The sequence below is a fragment of the Somniosus microcephalus genome, chromosome 1 (genome assembly GCF_052327205.1).
Source record: "Somniosus microcephalus isolate GS21.2 chromosome 1, FLI_Smic_1.0, whole genome shotgun sequence".
In the NCBI taxonomy this organism is placed as follows: Eukaryota; Metazoa; Chordata; class Chondrichthyes; order Squaliformes; family Somniosidae; genus Somniosus; species Somniosus microcephalus.
Window position 1 is genome coordinate 212,364,214 of NC_140987.1, and position 18,061 is coordinate 212,382,274.

Genomic DNA, 18,061 nt, shown 5'->3' on the forward strand with positions numbered 1-18,061 from the left:
ACTGGCTGCTGATCCAACGGTGTAACCACCTAACATCAGAGGTGAGACTTGGGCTGAAAGCCTGTACAGCTGTTTTCTGTTCCTCTGACATATCCTTCTGCAAAACAAATGTGTAGTCTGTGGCTTAGTTTTATAAATGATATAAGTGAAAAAGATCAGTGGTTGTATACAGTATTTTAAATGATATCTTCTATAGGGTATAGTATTTCCCAACTTGCGTTTGTCTCTGTCATAATGCAACACTCAGTGTGGTCTTTAACCACATGGAGCAGGAAGGTAGTAGGTTTAGTTCCTTGTCTGTGCTAATCCTAGTGTTAGCTGATCCTAACGGGGCATTCAGAGTAGAGTGCTGGGAAGTGCAAATGTAAAAATGCCGTTTAAGGTCAAACAGCATATCAACACTTAGTGACTCATTCATGAAGCTATTTGGATGAGGTACGTCGGGCTACTGGTGCCCAGAGAATCATACCCCAACAAGAGTCTGTGGCTTCATGAAGGAGAGCATAACATTGAAAAAAATAAAAATACCAGTTACTCTTGGCCTGTGTTGATTTTGGACCTGGATTTTTAGCACTTGTGCTCTATCATTCCTTTCTTCTCCAGGCTTCTGAAGAATAATGCAACTCCTGGCTCTCAGGAGGTGGAGGATAACTTTGATGGCAATGTCTGCAGATGCACAGGTTTGTAGATTCTTCAATAAGCAATGATTTGGGAGAATGCACGTGGCATCTTAAACTAGTTTCAGCGAGTTAAAATAAATCGATTCATTTTCACATCCCATGTTATTGATTGTTCAATTCTTTTGAATTTTTACCTCGAAGGCTGCTTGATACAGTGTGGCCTTGCCCATAACTACCATCTCTGGCAGTACTAGATCAACTAACGGGGGCCATAGTCCTTGTGGCTGTTTTTGCCCCTGCGCTGCACTTGCATACTGCTGTGAAGTACTTCACTAAGTGCTCCAGCCACGAACTCCCCAAATGTTTTGTATTTGAAGTAAGTACTCATTAATACTGTATTGAGAAAAATCAACTTTCTGGATTTCATGTGATAAACTGTATACATTTGATTTTGCTTTGAGCTATATGGTGGTTAGAATGCCAGTAATAGAATTTATGCTTCAGACTGCTGCATCTAGTGGTTTATACTTTAATATTTATTTTTTCTTTTATAAATTTTGTGTTTCCTCAGTTAGCCATATTTTGTGTTTCCTCAAGCCCACGTATTCATCTTCGACTGATGGGGCCAGGCCGTTTTCTGCTCCCAGACCACAACTACGATAAAGAAGTTGCATCCAATTGCTTTTGTCACTTCACCATTGTGCTAACTGAGAAATTACATTATCAACACAATTAGCAAACTGTGTCATACGCTTACCATGTGACTTCCTTACATAAATTGGTGAATTTAAATTGTAAAATGCAGGGTAGAAATTCTTGCCAGTGACATTGCACAAATGCTTAATGCGCTCGTATCAAATTTTTCACTTTGCTACTTTAATAGAGCTGTTAACCAATGTCCCCTTTAAGCTGCGCAATGCTCCAGGGGTCCCGTGCAGCCGGTGAGCTGGCTTTTAAATTGAAAAAACCGCGCATGTGCGGACTTTTGAATATGTCGCGCAGCCCGTTAAAGGGGCCACGCGACCGAAAAAAAAATTACGGGGAACTTTGGTGTTAACCTGTTTATTTTAAATGGGCTAATGCCTCCATTAAAATAGTGGAGAGGGGAATTTGGTAAAGGCACATTAAGCATTAGTATCACAATGGCACCAAAAGTAGGAGAGTCTCGTTGGCAAGGAAATTTCTTTTAGACTGACTTTCATTCTAGAACATTTGGGAGGGGGATGTGAGAGATGAGAGTTCGCTCTCATGATTTCCCGCCTTTGGTCACAAAATAATTAGAAATGAGGAAGGCCATTCAGACCATCATAGTCCATCCATCCAGAAAGACCCTAAAAGTCCCTAAAATTGTGGCATCCAATTGTTTCTTAAATTATTCCAAGGTTTTTGCCTTCACTATTCTATCTAGAAGTCCATTAAATCACTCTGTGTGTGAAGACAAATTTATTTATATCAATCCCAAATTTGCCTATGACTAGTTAGAACCCATGTTCCCTTGTCCTACTCTTGGAATTTAGTTCAACGTAATTTTCAAGATTTATCTTTTCTATGCCTCTAACTATTACATATATATCAATTAGATCACTTCCCAGATCCCCCCTTTCAAGGTTCTCCAGTCTGTCCTCCTAAGTCACTTCTTTCACTAGAGATTAGTTTCATGGCCCTCCTATGCATGGCCTCTAGTTCTTGAATGTCTCCTTTGTGTCTTGATAACCAGAATTGGACACACAACTCAAAGTATGGTGTGACAAAAGAATGCTATATTTTGATCTGCTATACATTGCACTATTTTGTCTATGTATTTTTACATTCTAATGCCATTGATGATTTTTTTTAAATATTTGTTTTCGCGATGTGGGCGACGCTGGCAAGGCCACATTTATTGCCCAATCCTATTTGTCCCGAAGTCATTAAGAGTCAACCATGTAGTGTGGGACTGGAGTCCCAGGCCACACCGGTTAGGGATTTCCTGAAAGGCATTTGTGAACCAGTTAGTGTTTACGATAATCCGGCAGTTTTTGTGGCTGTTTTATCTGTCAGCCCACAAGGCACCAGATTTAATTAATTCAATTTCCAACTTGCCATGGTGGGAACTCACAACCTTTTGGATTGCTAGTCCAGTACCATAACCAGGAGGCTACCGCACCATTGCTTGGATATGTTGAGGATCACTTCTACTCACTCACTTTTCAGACAGCTTGGGGTTAAATTATGTCAGCACTATCAAATTTGTACTGTAGCCAGTTATTCCATGGTATGTAGTATCAGGATATCAGTCTGCATTATTTGAAATGATCACATTGTGATCATTTTCCAACCTGCAGTTACACATCACTAAAAATTAGCTATCAAACCCACGACACATACAATTTAAAACTATAGACTGTGGCCACGGTCACCATAGTTTAAAGGGGGGAAAAAAATCTAAAGGAGTGCTTTTTCTTCACTGTCATTCCTTGAAAAGAAGAAATAAGCTGGACCCTCAGTAGTTGCATAGCTGAGTACTTAAAGTGACCACATTGATTCAAGTGACCTTGATGCTCTACGATGAATGGGGCGGAATTTGCGGTCAGCGGCGAAGCAAAGGCATTCGCCACTGGCCCCGAAGTAAGTTTCCTACAACGATCTTGCGATCTCTGTGGCGAGAAGTTCGATTTTTCCGACGCGCAATTGAAATCAATGCAGGCTAATGGGGATTCCCAACGAAGAGCTGCTGTGATGTCAACAAGCTGTCTAAGCCGCCAATCAAAAGGCAGAATTCTCACAGACAGTGAACCAGGAAGTGAGGAAGCTCTTAAAATTCTAACTTTTTAAAAATGTTAGAGAGAGCAGAACAAAGATTGGGGCTCTCACTTGGTGAAAAGGCAAACCTGAAATAAAGATGAACAAAATTTAAAAAAATTGTTTTTAAAGCTTCTTAAAAACTTATTAAAATGAATAAATTTCACATGGCATAAAATTAGTTTTTCAGGCCCTTAACCTTTGTTTAGCAGTCAATACGCTATTAAAACCCAAGTTACACCTAATCCCTTTGGGTCTAATTTTTAGTGGGGAATTTAACAGCGTAATTACTGCGGAAGAGCAGGAGTCTTTGCAAGTTTCCCTGATTTAAGTGATTACACTGATTGCCAGCTCAGATGGGGAGGGGATGGGGGAGTGGCACAGTGCAGCCTGTGTCAGAGCAGTGACTGACAGACCACTACTTCAGGATTTTGCACCAAATCCCAGGTTGCGATCAGTTTCTAAGGTGGAATGATGGCGAATGCTGCTGTTTGCCGTCATCAGGACCGCAAATTCCGGGACAACTTCTTGCAATTGTTATTTTGGAATGAAATTAAAACATAATCATCCAATATGAAGGTAATGCCCTACCAATTCAGTCTGCTAACTTGCTATTCTCTATCTGATAAATCCAGGGTATCGGCCTATTTTAGATGCCATGAAGTCTTTTGAAAAGGATTCAGACAGAAGGCTGAGAGGATCCTTAATTGATATTGAGGTAAAACCGAAACAGTTATGGTTCAGTATTCAGTTTGTTGAGATGTTGATACTGAAATAAAATCTTGGATTTTAGGTAGGTCTAAGGTTTTAATTAGATAGAACTATCACTTAAAAAAAAAAAAAAAAATGCATTCTCAAGCTGTGGGCATCACTGGCAAAGCCAACATTTATTGCCCATTCACAGTTGCCCTTGGGAAGGTATTGATGGGCCTTCTTGAACTGCTGTAGTTTGTTTGCTAAAGATATCACCAATATGCTGTTAGATAGTGAGTTCTAAGATTTTGACCCAGCGACAATGAAGGAACAGTCATAGATGTCCAAGTCAGGATGGTCTGTGACTTCATAGAATCTTTAAGCATAGAAGGAGACCATTTGGCCTACCGTGCCTGTGCCGGCTCCATGAACTTTTCAATTGTACTCCATATACCCAAGTCCAGGTCATTTATATATAACAACAAAAGCAATGGTCTTAATATCGACCCCTAGGGTACCCCACTGTATACTTTTCTTCAGTCAGAAAAATATCCATTCACCACTACTCTCTGTCTCCTATCCTTTAACCAATTATGTACCCAAGTTACCATCGTTCATTTAATACCATGTTCTTCTATTTTCTGAATAAGTCTGTTATGTGGTTCTTTTTCAAATGCTTTTTGACAGTTCATATATACAGCATCTACTGCACGACCTTCACCAACCCTCTGTTACTTCATCAAAGAACTCAATCAGGTTACTCAGACATGATTTGCCTTTACCAAATCCATGCAGCCTGTCCCTTATTAACCCATGCTTCTCCAAGTGAGAATTAATTTTTGTCCTTGACGATTGTCTCTAGTAATTTTCCCACCGCTGACGTTAGACTGATTGGCCTGTAGTTGCCAGGTTTATCCCCCTCCCTCCCTCTTTTTGAACAGGGGTGTAACATTTGCAATCCTTAAGTCCTCTGGAGGATTGGCATATTGAAAAAATTGCAGTCAGAGCTTCTGCTATCTCCACCCTTACTTCCCTCAGCAACCTAAGATGCATCCCATTTGAATTGAGTGACTTCTTAACTTTGAGTGATGCCAAACTATTTAGCACCTCCTTTCTATCTATTTTTATCCTATCCAATATCTCTACTCCCTCTTGCTCTACTGCGATATTAACATTATCCTCTTTTGTGAAGCCAAATGCAAAGTACGTATTCAGTACCTCAGTCATGTCCTCTGATTCCACAAGAAGATTTACATTTTGTCCCTAATTGGCCCCACCATTCTTTTAATTATCCTTTTACTTTTTATGTTTTATAAATGATTTTTGGGCTCCCTTTTGATACCTACTAATCTTTTCTTATACCTTCTCTTTGCCCTCCTTGTATCATTTTACAATTTCCCCCTGCACACTCTGTATTCTGCCTGGTTTTCTGCTGTATTCTGTACCTGACATTTGTCATAAACCTCCTTTTTCTGTTTTATTTTAGTCTCTGTTTCCTTTGTCATCAAGGGAGCTCTAGCTTTGGATGTTCCATCTTTCCTCTTTATGGGAATATGCTTGTTTTGTACCCTAATTATCTCCGCTTTGAAGGCCTGCTGATGCTCATTTCCTTGTTTTCCTGGCCATTCTTTGTTTCCAGTACACCTGTGCTAGATCCCTTCTCAAATCACTGAAACATGCTCTCTTCCAGTTGGGAATTTTCACCATTGATTTTTCTTTGTCACTTTCCATAACTACTTTATATTATGATCACTGTTACTGTTAGACCCGTGATTCTTTAAATAGGATGTTTCCCCAAGAACTACACGGATGCTGTAACTTAACAATCAACAGGTATTTACTGGAACAGAGTAGTCTCAAGACTGAAGTACAGAAGCCTGCTCCGGCTTTATATACAGGTGTGGTCACTGCCGGTACTACAGTATACAGGAGCTGTAAAACAGTTCTCTCTTAAAGGTACATACACAACAATTCCTCCCCTTTTAGATTAACAGTACCATAACATTCATTTAACAATTAACATTTTTAACATGCAACATTAACTGAAAATAGTCCATTTATAGATTCAGTCTTTGGGGCGGCTTCCTGATCCTTTCGGGATAGCGCCTTTCCTGAGGTTCTTGTTCTTGGTGCAGAGGCGATTCTGGCTTCTTTTCGTTGGTTAGTTCATCGGTTTCCACTGCTACTGGTTCGGAGGTAGATGCTACCGGTATGTCGGGTTCATCCCCAGGTACTCGAGACATGGGGTTGACTCGTTCCTGTGACGCTAAGATCTGATCGACGTGGCGTCTCACAATGTTCTCCCCGACATCCACTGTGTACATTAATGGCCCCTGCCTTGTGCATATCGTTCCGGGTTGCCATTTCTCTGTTCGGTAGTCACGGGCCAAGACTGGTTGTCCTACATTGAAGCTCCTTGTCGGCTTCTCATTGATGTACTGGAATTGTTTATCCTCAACATTTCTTCGCACATTGGGTATGAGCAAACCCAGACGAGATCTCAACCTTCGGTTATAGAAAATCATGGCCGGGGTCTGGTTGGTAACTGCATGTGTCGCATTTCTGTAGGCTAATAGGAAATTGTCCACCTTATGCTGTAGTGGAATTTCATTGTCGCACATGGCCTTTATCGCCTTTTTAAAGGTTTGTACGAACCTTTCAGCCAATCCATTTGTGGCTGGATGATATGGGGCGGATGTGTAATGCCTTACCCCATTCCTTCTCATAAATTTTCGAAACTCTTCGGACACAAACTGTGGTCCATTATCAGAGCAAATCTGCTCTGGCAAGCCGTTCCTGGCAAATATGGTCCGTAGGACTGCAATCGTTTTCTCTGTAGTGGTTGAAGACATTTTTATCACCTCAGGCCATTTCGAGTGAGCATCCACTGCTATTAAGAACATTGAGTCCATGAATGGACCAGCAAAATCAATATGCACCCGTTGCCATGGAGATGAGGGCCACTCCCATGGGTGTAGAGGGGCATGTGGTGGTGCATTTTGGACCTTCTGGCACCCTGAGCAGCTCTTGGTTAGGTCCTCGATTTGTTGATCGATCCCCGGCCACCACACATAAGCCCTAGCAAGGCTTTTCATTTTCACCCCTCCCAGATGACCTTCATAAAGCTCATTTAGCACTCTCTCCCTTAACTTGGGTGGAATCACCACTCGGGATCCACACATCACTGTCCCCTGGCATACTGACAGCTGTTCTCTTCTGGATGAGAATGCTGGCAACAGTGAGTCGCCATGTGTTGGCCATCCCCTCCCCGTCAAATCATATACCCGAGACAGTGTCGGATCATTGCGGGTCTCCTTCTCTCTATCCGCGTTCGTTACTGGCAATCGTTCAATTATTGACAAATAAAATATCTCGATAGGGTCCACTGCTGGTGCTTCCTCCACAGTAGGCAGTGGCAGGCGTGATAGCCCATCAGCGTTTCCATGCTGTCTCGTGCCTTTATATTCTATTTCATATTGATTCACCCCTAGAAACAGGGACCATCTTTGTAACCGCTGTGCAGTCATCACTGGAACGCCCTTCTTAGGATTAAAGATGGAGACAAGTGGTTGGTGGTCAGTCAGCAAGGTGAACTTCTGCCTGTGGTAAACCACTGTTTGTATTCCACTGTGTACATGCCTGGACATGCCTCGGCTGACTCCTCCCACAAGTCCTAGTATAAAGGTGACTGCTCCCCAGCCCTTTGTATTCTGGACCGGTCGACCACTCGAGGCAGACCTTCATTCTTTTGTTAATAAAAGCCTTTAGTTACTCTCTTAACTCTCAGTCTTTTATGAGTAATTGATAGCGCATCAATTTTATTAACAAAATTTTTATAATGGAGAAGATCCTCACACCAGCATGCCTGGACTTAGATCATCGGGAGGCGGACTCATCCACCAAGTTTACTCACTGGCTTAAGTGTTTCGAAAAATTCCTGACCGCCTCCGCAGCAATCAAATCGGACGAGGACAAACTGGATGTCCTGACCTCCAAAGTGAACCACCGAGTGTACTCGGTCATCCAAGACGCGACCTCGTACGCGGACGCTATCAAGCTCCTCAAGGACCAGTACACGCGCCCAGTGAACGAAGTGTATGCCAGGCACCTTCTGGGGAGTCGTAAACAACAACCTGGGGAATCGACCATGGAATACCTTCAGGCACTGCCTGTGCTTGGCCGGGCCTGTGGTTGTAAGGATGTAAAGGCCGCCGTGTACACAGAGGAACTTATCCGGGACGCTTTTGTAGCGGGCCACAGATCCAATTACACCCGACAGCGACTGTTGGAGCAGAGTGACCTCGACCTCAACAAGGCCTCTGAACTCGCACTATCATTGGATGCAGCCTACCGGGGCATGGATGCCTACTCCTCTGCACCGTGGACGCCGCGGGGAATGACAGCCTGGGAGACGGTAGGACCGCCTCATGGCGCCGTGCCACCCCAGCCACACCCCAGCAATGGCCCAACTACCGCAGCAGTGTCCCAAGGCCAGACAGCAGTGCTCCAAGGCCAGAAATGCTACTTCTGTGGCCAGGCAAAACACCCCAGAGCGCGCTGCCCGGCGAAAAACGCGATCTGCTCGGGCTGCGGGAAGAAGGGACACTACGCTAGCGTCTGCAGGGCCAAAGCCACCCCGAACCCCAGCAGCGCCGCGTGTGGGCCATGCGGGCCGCCATCTTGGGCCTCCCCGGCCATGTGCGAACCACCGGTACAGCAGCCATTTTGGACGCCTCCAGCCACATGGGGATCATGGACGCCGCCATCTTGGACGACAGCCGGAACGCAGCAGGCCCCCAACACCGCCTCATCTGATACCCGCAGCGACACACCGACCCCTACGCTGGCATCCGTTACACTGGACCAAGCGAGACCGCACCAGCTGGCCAGTTCCACAATGGACATTAAGGTAAATGGCCACGATACAATCTGCCTTTTTGACTCTGGGAGCACGGAGAGCTTCATCCACCCCGACACGGTGCGGCGTTGCTCTCTCCCAGTCCTGCCTGCGCACCAGCAGATTTCTATGGCCTCCGAGTCCCAGTCGGCGGACATCGGCGGCTACTGCGTGGTGACACTCGTAGTAGACGGGACTGTGTACGATCATTTTAAACTTCTGGTCCTGCCTGACCTCTGCGCTGCCGTCCTGCTGGGGTTAGATTTTCAGTGCCACCTTAAAAGTGTTACGATGGCGTACGGTGGACCCCTACCCCCACTCACAGTCCGCAGCCAGCAGCTTCCAAATTGCCCGCCGCGCACCAGGTGCAACCTCTCCACACTCAGAGTCACCCCCCCACCACTGTTTGCTAACCTCACCCCCGACTGTAAGCCCATCGCCACAAAGAGCAGGCGATACAGTGCCGGGGACAAGGTTTTCATTAAAACCGAAGTGGAGCGGCTCCTGAAGGAAGGGATTATTGAGGGCAGCACCAGCCCCTGGCGAGCCCAGGTTGTGGTCGTTAAGACTGGCGAGAAGCAGCGCCTGGTCATCGACTACAGCCAGACAATAAATTGCTACACCCTGCTGGACGCCTACCCACTCCCCCGCATAGCTGATATGGTCAACCAGATCGCGCAGTACCGCGTCTTCTCGACCATTGACCTGAAATCAGCGTACCACCAGCTCCCTATCCGCCCTGAGGACCGCCAGTATACTGCCTTTGAGGCAAACGACCGCCTCTATCACTTCCTTAGGGTTCCCTTTGGCATCAACAACGGGGTCTCCGTCTTCCAAAGGGAGATGGACCGGATGGTAGATCAAAATGCGTTGCAGGCCACTTTCCCATATCTGGACAATGTGACCATCTGCGGCCGTGACTTGCAGGACCATGACGCAAACCTCGAAAAATTCCTCCGCACCGCCCAACTCCTGAACCTGACATATAACAAGGAGAAGTGCATATTCCGCACAAACCGCCTCGCCATCCTTGGCTGTGTTGTGGAACACGGAGTCATCGGCCCCGACCCCGACCGGATGCGTCCCCTTATGGAACTCCCACTGCCTCAAGGCCCTGAAGAGGTGCCGAGGGTTTTTCTCCTATTACGCCCAGTGGGTCCCCTACTATGCGGACAAGGCCCGTCCGCTGATCAAGTCCACCTCTTTTCCCTTGACGGCAGAGGCCCGCTTAGCCTTCCACCGTATCAAGGAGGACATTGCCAAAGCCACCATGCACGCAGTGGACGAATCCATCCCCTTCCAGGTGGAAAGCGACGCGTCCGACTTTGCCCTGGCCGCTACCCTCAACCAGGCGGGGAGACCCGTGGCCTTCTTTTCACGAACCCTCCAAGGCCCGGAGACCAGACACTCCGCTGTTGAGAAGGAGGCCCAGGCGATTGTGGAGGCTGTGCGTCATTGGAGGCACTAGCTGGCCGGAAAACGATTTACCCTGCTCACTGACCAGCGTTCAGTTGCTTTCATGTTTAACAACAAGCAGAGGGGCAAAATCAAAAATGACAAGATCTTGAGGTGGAGAATCGAACTTTCCACCTACAATTACGAGATCTTGTACCGGCCCGGGAAGCTCAATGAACCCCCGGATGCGCTATCGCGTGGCACCTGCGCCAGCGCGCAGATCGATAGGCTGCGGGCCCTCCACAATGACCTCTGCCACCCGGGGGTCACCAGGTTCTTCCACTTCATCAAGGCCCGCAACCTGCCTTACTCTATTGAGGAGGTCAGGACCATGACCAGGAACTGCCAAGTCTGCGCTGAGTGCAAACCGCACTTTTATAGACCAGACAGGGCCCACCTGATAAAAGCCACTCGCCCCTTCGAGCGCCTGAGCGTTGATTTTAAAGGGCCTCTCCCCTCCTCCGACCGCAATGTGTACTTCCTCAATATTATTGATGAGTACTCCCGTTTCCCGTTCGCCATCCCCTGCCCGGACATGACCAGTGTCACGGTCATTAAATGTCTGAACGACCTCTTCACCCTGTTCGGTTTCCCCAGCTATATCCATAGCGACCGGGGCTCATCGTTTATGAGCGACGAACTCTGTCAGTACCTGCTAACTAGGGGTATTGCCACAAGCAGGACCACCAGTTACAACCCCCGGGGGAACGGACAGGTGGAAAGAGAAAATACGACAGTCTGGAAGGCCGCCCTTCTAGCCTTAAAGTCTAGGGGCCTTCCAACCTCCTGCTGGCAGGATGTGCTCCCCGATGCGCTCCACTCTATTCGGTCACTGCTCTGCACTGCCACTAACGCCACCCCTCACGAGAAAATGTTTGTCTTCTCAAGGAAGTCCACATCGGGGACATCGCTACCGCCATGGCTGACGTCCCCAGGGCCGGTCCTACTGAGAAGACACGTGAGGACCCATAAAACGGACCCCCTGGTCGAGAGGGTCGACCTCCTCCACGCCAACCCCCAGTATGCTTACATTGCATACCCGGACGGGCGGGAGGACACAGTCTCCATAAGAGACCTTGCACCCTCGGGGGCCGCAGTAACCCACTACTCACTACCACCCCCCCCCCCCCCACGATCCGATATCCAGCCCCAGCAGACGGCAGGCCTGGGCCCCGCAACCCGCTCGACATCTACGAGGACGACATGCCTGTGCCACAGCCTACGCAGGACTCGACGCCGGAAGCTCCACTACCCCTGCTGTCGCCACGCCGATCACAGCGGCAGACAAGACCTCCGGAGAGTCTCCAATACACTAACTTTTAATACACTCCACCCCGCCGGACTCAATTTTAAACAAGGGGTGAATGTGGTAAACCACTGTTTGTATTCCACTGTGTACATGCCTGGACATGCCTCGGCTGACTCCTCCCACAAGTCCTAGTATAAAGGTGACTGCTCCCCAGCCCTTTGTATTCTGGACCGGTCGACCACTCGAGGCAGACCTTCATTCTTTTGTTAATAAAAGCCTTTAGTTACTCTCTTAACTCTGTCTTTTATGAGTAATTGATAGCGCATCACTGCCCATGCAGATAGTGGTTGAATTTTTTTACTCCCCATACTAGGCTGAGGGCCTCCCTGTCAATCTGGGCGTAGTTGCGCTCGGCTGAGGTTAGTGACCGAGACGCAAAGGCTACTGGCCTCTCCAACCCGTCTGGGAATTTGTGCGACAGCACCGCTCCAATACCATAGGGTGATGCATCACATGCCAAACGAATTGGTAGTGCTGGGTTGAAATGGGCCAACACCTCTTTTGATGTGATCAATTCTTTACACTTCTGGAAAGCTCGTCTACGTTCGTCATTGCACTTCCATGGCACCCCTGTTTACAGTAGGGTGTTCAGTGGGTGTAATACCGTGGACAAATTTGGTAAGAACTTATGGTAGTAGTTTACCAGCCCGAGGAACGACCTCAGTTGTGACACATTTTCCGGTGCTGGAGCCTTGACTACTGCCTCAATCTTTTCAGGGGACTTATGTAACCCCTCTTCATCGATGACATGGCCACAATACGAGATCTGTTTCTGGAAAAACTCGCACTTGTGGCGATTAGCTCGTAGCCCATATTCCTTTAATCTGGTGAGCACCTTCTCGAAGTTGGCGAGGTGATCACTGTCATTTTCGCCCGTGACCAGGATGTCGTCCAAATAACACTGGGTCCCTGGAATCCCTTGCAGGACTTGATCCATCGCCCTTTGTCAAATAGCCGGAGCCGATGCTACCCCGAACACCAGCTGGTTGTATTGATAGAGACCTTTATGAGTGTTGATCGTGAGGTATTGTTTCGAGGCTTCTTCTACCTCCATTTGCAAGTACGCCTGGGCTAGATCAATTTTGGTGAAGCGTTTACCTCCCGATAGCGAGGCGAAAATATCCTCAATTCGTGGAAGCGGATATTGTACCGTGTGAAGGACTGGGTTCACTGTCACCTTAAAATCCCCACAGATGCGAACCTTCTTTGGTTCCCCAGGCGTATTACTCAACGACCTCTTCATTATAGGAACGATGGGTGTAGCCCACTCGTTCCAGTCTACTTTGGACAGTACTCCTGAACGTTCCAACCCTTCCAGCTCTGCTTCGACGGCTGGTCTGATCGCATAAGGCACTGGTCTGGCCTTAAGAAACTTTGGGCTTGCATTTTCCTCTATTTTAATCATTGCTGTTATGCCTTTTAGTGTTCCGAGTCCCTCCTGGAACACTACTTTTGCGTCAGCATTTTTGACAGTCGTCCAGGTGTGACGTCGTCATCCTTTTTGGCCTCAAGCTTCAGTGCCTGTATGGAATGCCAATCTAATTGTATCTTCCGGATCCATTCACGTCCTAGCAGTGGTGGTCCTCCATCTGGCAATACATATAAGTCCATTTTAGGTATTTCCTGGCCTTTGTGTATCACTTTCACCCTTATTTTTCCTTTGGGGTAGACTTTTTGCCCCGTGTACGTCTTCAAGACAATCTCTGTAGCTTTCAAGGGTATATGTGAAAATAGCCGCTTGTAGTCCCTTTGGTTTATGACTGTTAGGGCTGATCATGTGTCCAATTCCATTTTCACTTGGACTCCGTCTATCTTGAGTGTAACCCAGATAGTCTGGTGATCCTCCATTTTGGTTACCTTATGTAGTTTCAGACAACCCAGCTCCTTGCTTCCGGAGTCTGTCACTTTTCTGTTCGTCTGAACTACTGTCCATCACCTTGTGTATCTTTTTGTACTTCTCCTCCTATGGAGATTTCTTGCTGTTGGTTTTCTTCCCAGACCTGCAGACCCTTGCTATGTGTCCTGCTTGTCCACACTGTCTGCACACTTGGTCCTTGAACCAACAATCCTTCTGGTCGTGTGTTGTTCTGCCGCAGCGATAACACTTCCCTGTTCCATAGGACATTTCATTGGTGCCATATTCTTGCGGTCTCCGTTGTATCTCTGCAGCGCCCCTTGCGGCTGCTTCGTGTGATACTGCCATACTGAAAGCCTTGTCCAGCGTAAGATCCTTTTCTGATAGAAGCCATTTCTGGGTTCCTTCACTTTGAAGCCCACACACAAATTTGTCCCTTAACGTATCTGCTAGTCCCACTCCAAACTGGCAGTGTTTCGATAGCTTGCGCAGTTCCGTTAAGTACTCAGCATTGCTTCGTCTTTGTGTTGGTTCCATTTATGGAACTTAAATCGTTCTGCTATCAGCAGCGGTGTGGGGCTTAAGTGGTCCTGTAGGATTTCTACTATGCTTTCGAAATTCTTATTCACAGGCTTCTCTGGGGTTATTAGGTTTCGCACTAACCCATAAGTTTTTGCACCCATGGAATTTAACAAAACCAGTGCTTTCCTAGCACCTGGCACTTCATTTGCCCTGCAGTACACCTCAATACGTTCCACATATGTCGCCTAATCTTCGACTTCATTGTCGAATGTAGAGATACTGCCACCCTTCGGCATCCCTGGGTGTGATTTTAACTGTCAAAAATGGTGTCTCCCGCGCTTTCCCTTCTTCTCCGCTGGCACAAAATGGCGTCGCCCGCTCTTTCCTTTCTTCCCGCGCTCGCCCTTCTTCTCCGCTGCGGCTTCTAAAAATGGCTCCTCCCACGCTCTTCCTTCTTCTCCGTGGCTCAATGGCATCTCCCGCGCTCTCCCTTCTCCCCGCGGACACTGTTCAGCCCTTGAGCCCTGGCTGTGCTCTGCGCGTTTTTTTTTTCTGTGCGCCTTTCCCGTTTCCGCTGCTCGGTCCTGAACCCGGCTGCTGCTTTACCCTCTCTCTCTCCGTTTTGTTTTTCCTCGACGCCGCTCGGTTTTCAACCCCCGGCTGCGCCCTGTGCGCTTCACCCTCTATCTTACCCCGTCGACGCTGCTCGGCTTTTTCTCTGCCGTCGGTCGGCTCCAGCCGCCGCTGTCCGGGAAGGGTCTGCGCTGTACCTGTTGTCAGTCTGTTGCTGATCGTCGTGGCTGGGGAACCAAGCCCGGCTCTCCACAGCCTCCCCTGCGATGTTCACTCTCTGCCAGACGACTGGGCGGTTGCTCGTGGTCGACGCCTGTGTTTCTGGCCTCGACTTTCTTCCACCGCCCTCCCGGAGCGAATCCTCGAAGGGAAATGCAGAGTTGCAGGTAGATTCGAATCGACACTCGTCGCCACTGTTAGACCCGTGATTCTTTAAATAGGATGTTTCCCCAAGAACTACACGGATGCTGTAACTTAACAATCAACAGGTATTTACTGGAGTAGAATAGTCTCAAGACTGAAGTACAGAAGCCTGCTCCGGCTTTATATATAGGTGTGGTCACTGCCGGTACTACAGTATACAGGAGCTGTAAAACAGTTCTCTGTTAAAGGTACATACACAACAGTTACCTAGCTGTTCTTCCACTGAAACACACTCCACTTGTCCTACTTCATTTCCCAGAACTAGATCCAGCACTGATTCCTTCCCTGTTGGGTTAGAAACATACTGAATAAGGAAGTTCTCCTGTACACATTTAAGGAATTCATCACCCTCTTTGCCCATGACACTTTTTCGTCACCAATCTATATTAGGGTAATTGAAGTCCCCTACTATTCCTGCTCTATTATTTTACTTTTCTCCTGAAATTTGCCTGCAGATTTGCTCCTCTATCCCCTTCTCGCTATTTGGGGTCTATAGTAAACAATGTAATGCCTCCTTTTCTGTTCTTTAACTCTAACTAAATAGATTTAGTCTTTGAACCCTCTCATATATCATTCCTCTGTAGAACTGTAATATTATCCTTGATGTAGAGCAATGTTCAACAAAGTCCAGGAAAAATATATTCCACTAAAAAACAAAAACAAGCTAAACACTAATGAGATGAATAAAGCCATAAAAGAAAAATTGAGGGTAAGGAAAGAGGCATACATTAAGTACATGGGCAGCAAGGGAGAGCATGGTGAGAGAATACAAAAAGATTAGGAAAGAAGTCAAAAAAACATTTAGGAAGGCAAAGGGAAACTATGAAATTAAATTATCAAGGAACATAAAACAAAATAGTAAAATATTTTACAGGCACGTAAATTAAAAAAGGAAGGTCGGAATGAGAATATGGCCACCAAGAGATGGACAGGATAATACCACAGGCAACGACCGAGAGATGGCAGAGATATTAAATAATTACTTTGTTTCAGTATTTACCAGGGAGATAGAACAGGTGGAGATGGCATCGGATGATGAGATTAGTAATGTGATAACTGCATTTAAAATAAAACGAGGAGCTATATTAAATAAACAAATCAAACTCAGAGGATAAAACCCCTGGTCCAGACGGATTACATCCATGCATTTTAAAAGAGTCTAGGGAAGAGATAGCAGAGGCATGTCTACAGATATTTAGTAATTAGTTAGAAAAAGGTGTAGTGCTAGAGGACTGGCGGATAGCTAATGTAATAATACCTATATTTAAGAAGGGAGAGATAGAACATGTCTAGGGATCTATAGATCAGTCAGCTTAATATCGGTGGTAGGAAAAATAATGGAATCCCTACTAAAGGAGAGAATAGAAAAACATCTAGAAACAAAAAGTATAATAATGAATAGTCAGCATGAATTTCTAAAGGGAAAATCTTGCTTGACCAACCTTATTGAATTTTTTGAAGAGTTCACAGAGAAAGTAGACAATGGTAATACAACAGATGTAATTTATCTAGATTTTCACAAGGCCTTCGATAAGGTACCCTGTAATAGACTAATGAATAAGTTCAGAGAATGCGGAGTCAGGGGACAAGTAGCAGAATGGATTGCTGGCTGGCTTCAGGACAGAAAGCAGAGAGTGGGAGTAAAAGGTAGCTATTCACAGTGGCAGAAGGTGGGTAGTGGTGTTCCACAAGGATCAGTGCTGGGACCACTGTTGTTCACTATTTACATTAACGATTTAAACTTTGGAATCAAAACACAATTTCTAAATTTGTGGATGATACCAAATTGGGGGAGGGATGGTCAATACTGAGGAGGACTGCAACAAATTACAGGAGGACATTAATAAACTTGTAGAATGGACATATAATTGGCAAATGAAGTTCAACACAGAAAATGTGAAGTATTACATTTTGGTAGGAAGAATAGGGAGGTCACTTATCACTTGGAGGGTGCGAGCCTAGGTGGAGTAGAGGAACAAAGGGATCGCGGAGTACAAATACACAAATCACTAAAAGTTGCACCACATGTTAGCGAGGCTATTAAAAATGCAAACCAAGCACTAGGGTTTATTTCTAGAGGGATAAAATTGAAAAGTAGTGAAGTTATGCTAAACCTGTATTGAACCTTGGTTAGACCACACTTACTGCGTGCAGTTCTGGTCGCCATATTATACAAAGGATATAGAGGCACTGGAGAGGGTGCAGAGAAGATTTACAAGGATGATACCAGAAACGTGTGAGTATACATATCAGGAAAGGATTAACAGGCTGGGTCTCTTTTCTCTTGAAAAAAGAAGGCTGAGGGGTGACCTAATAGAGGTCTATAAAATTATGAAAGGTTTTGATAGAGTAGATACAGAGAGAGTGTTTCCACTTGTGGGGAAGAGCAAAACTAGAGGCCATCAATATAAGATAGTCACCAAGAAATCAAATAGGGAATTCAGGAGAAACTTCTTTACCCAAAGAGTGGTGAGAATGTGGAACTCGCTACCACAGGGAGTGGTTGAAGCGAATAGTATAGATGCATTTAAGGGGAGGCTGGACGAACGTATGAGGGAGAAGGGAATAGAGGATTATGCTGATAGATTTAGATTAGGAAAGACAGGAGGAGGCTCGAGTGGAGCATAAACACTGACATGGACTGGTTGAGCCAAAAGGCCTGTTTTTGTGCCGTATATCCTATGTAATCCTATGTAAATTACAAGAAGACATTAATAAACTTGCAGAATGGGCATAAAATTGGCAAATGAAATTCAGCAGATAAATGTGAGGTATTACATTTTGGTAAGAAAAATAGGGAGGTCGCATATTACTTGGAAAATAAGAATCTAATTGGGGTAGTGGAACAAAGGAATCTCGGAATACAAATACACAAATCACAAAGTATCTACACAGGTTAACAAGGCTATAAAAGAAGCAAACCAAGCACTAAG

At 46.0% G+C, this 18,061-nt stretch overlaps 1 protein-coding gene across 3 annotated transcripts in view; it reads left to right on the forward strand.

Moving 5' to 3' along the window:
• The window catches only part of LOC147124569 (xanthine dehydrogenase-like), a 268,524-nt gene that overhangs the window by 139,161 nt on the left and 111,302 nt on the right, over positions 1 to 18,061 (forward strand). For all 3 annotated transcript variants that reach the window (XM_085989524.1, XM_085989530.1, XM_085989522.1), the window contains 2 exons: positions 604 to 680; positions 4,037 to 4,119. In XM_085989524.1, coding sequence (XP_085845650.1) covers positions 604 to 680; positions 4,037 to 4,119 — 160 coding nt within the window. The remainder of the gene's footprint in view (positions 1 to 603; positions 681 to 4,036; positions 4,120 to 18,061) is intronic.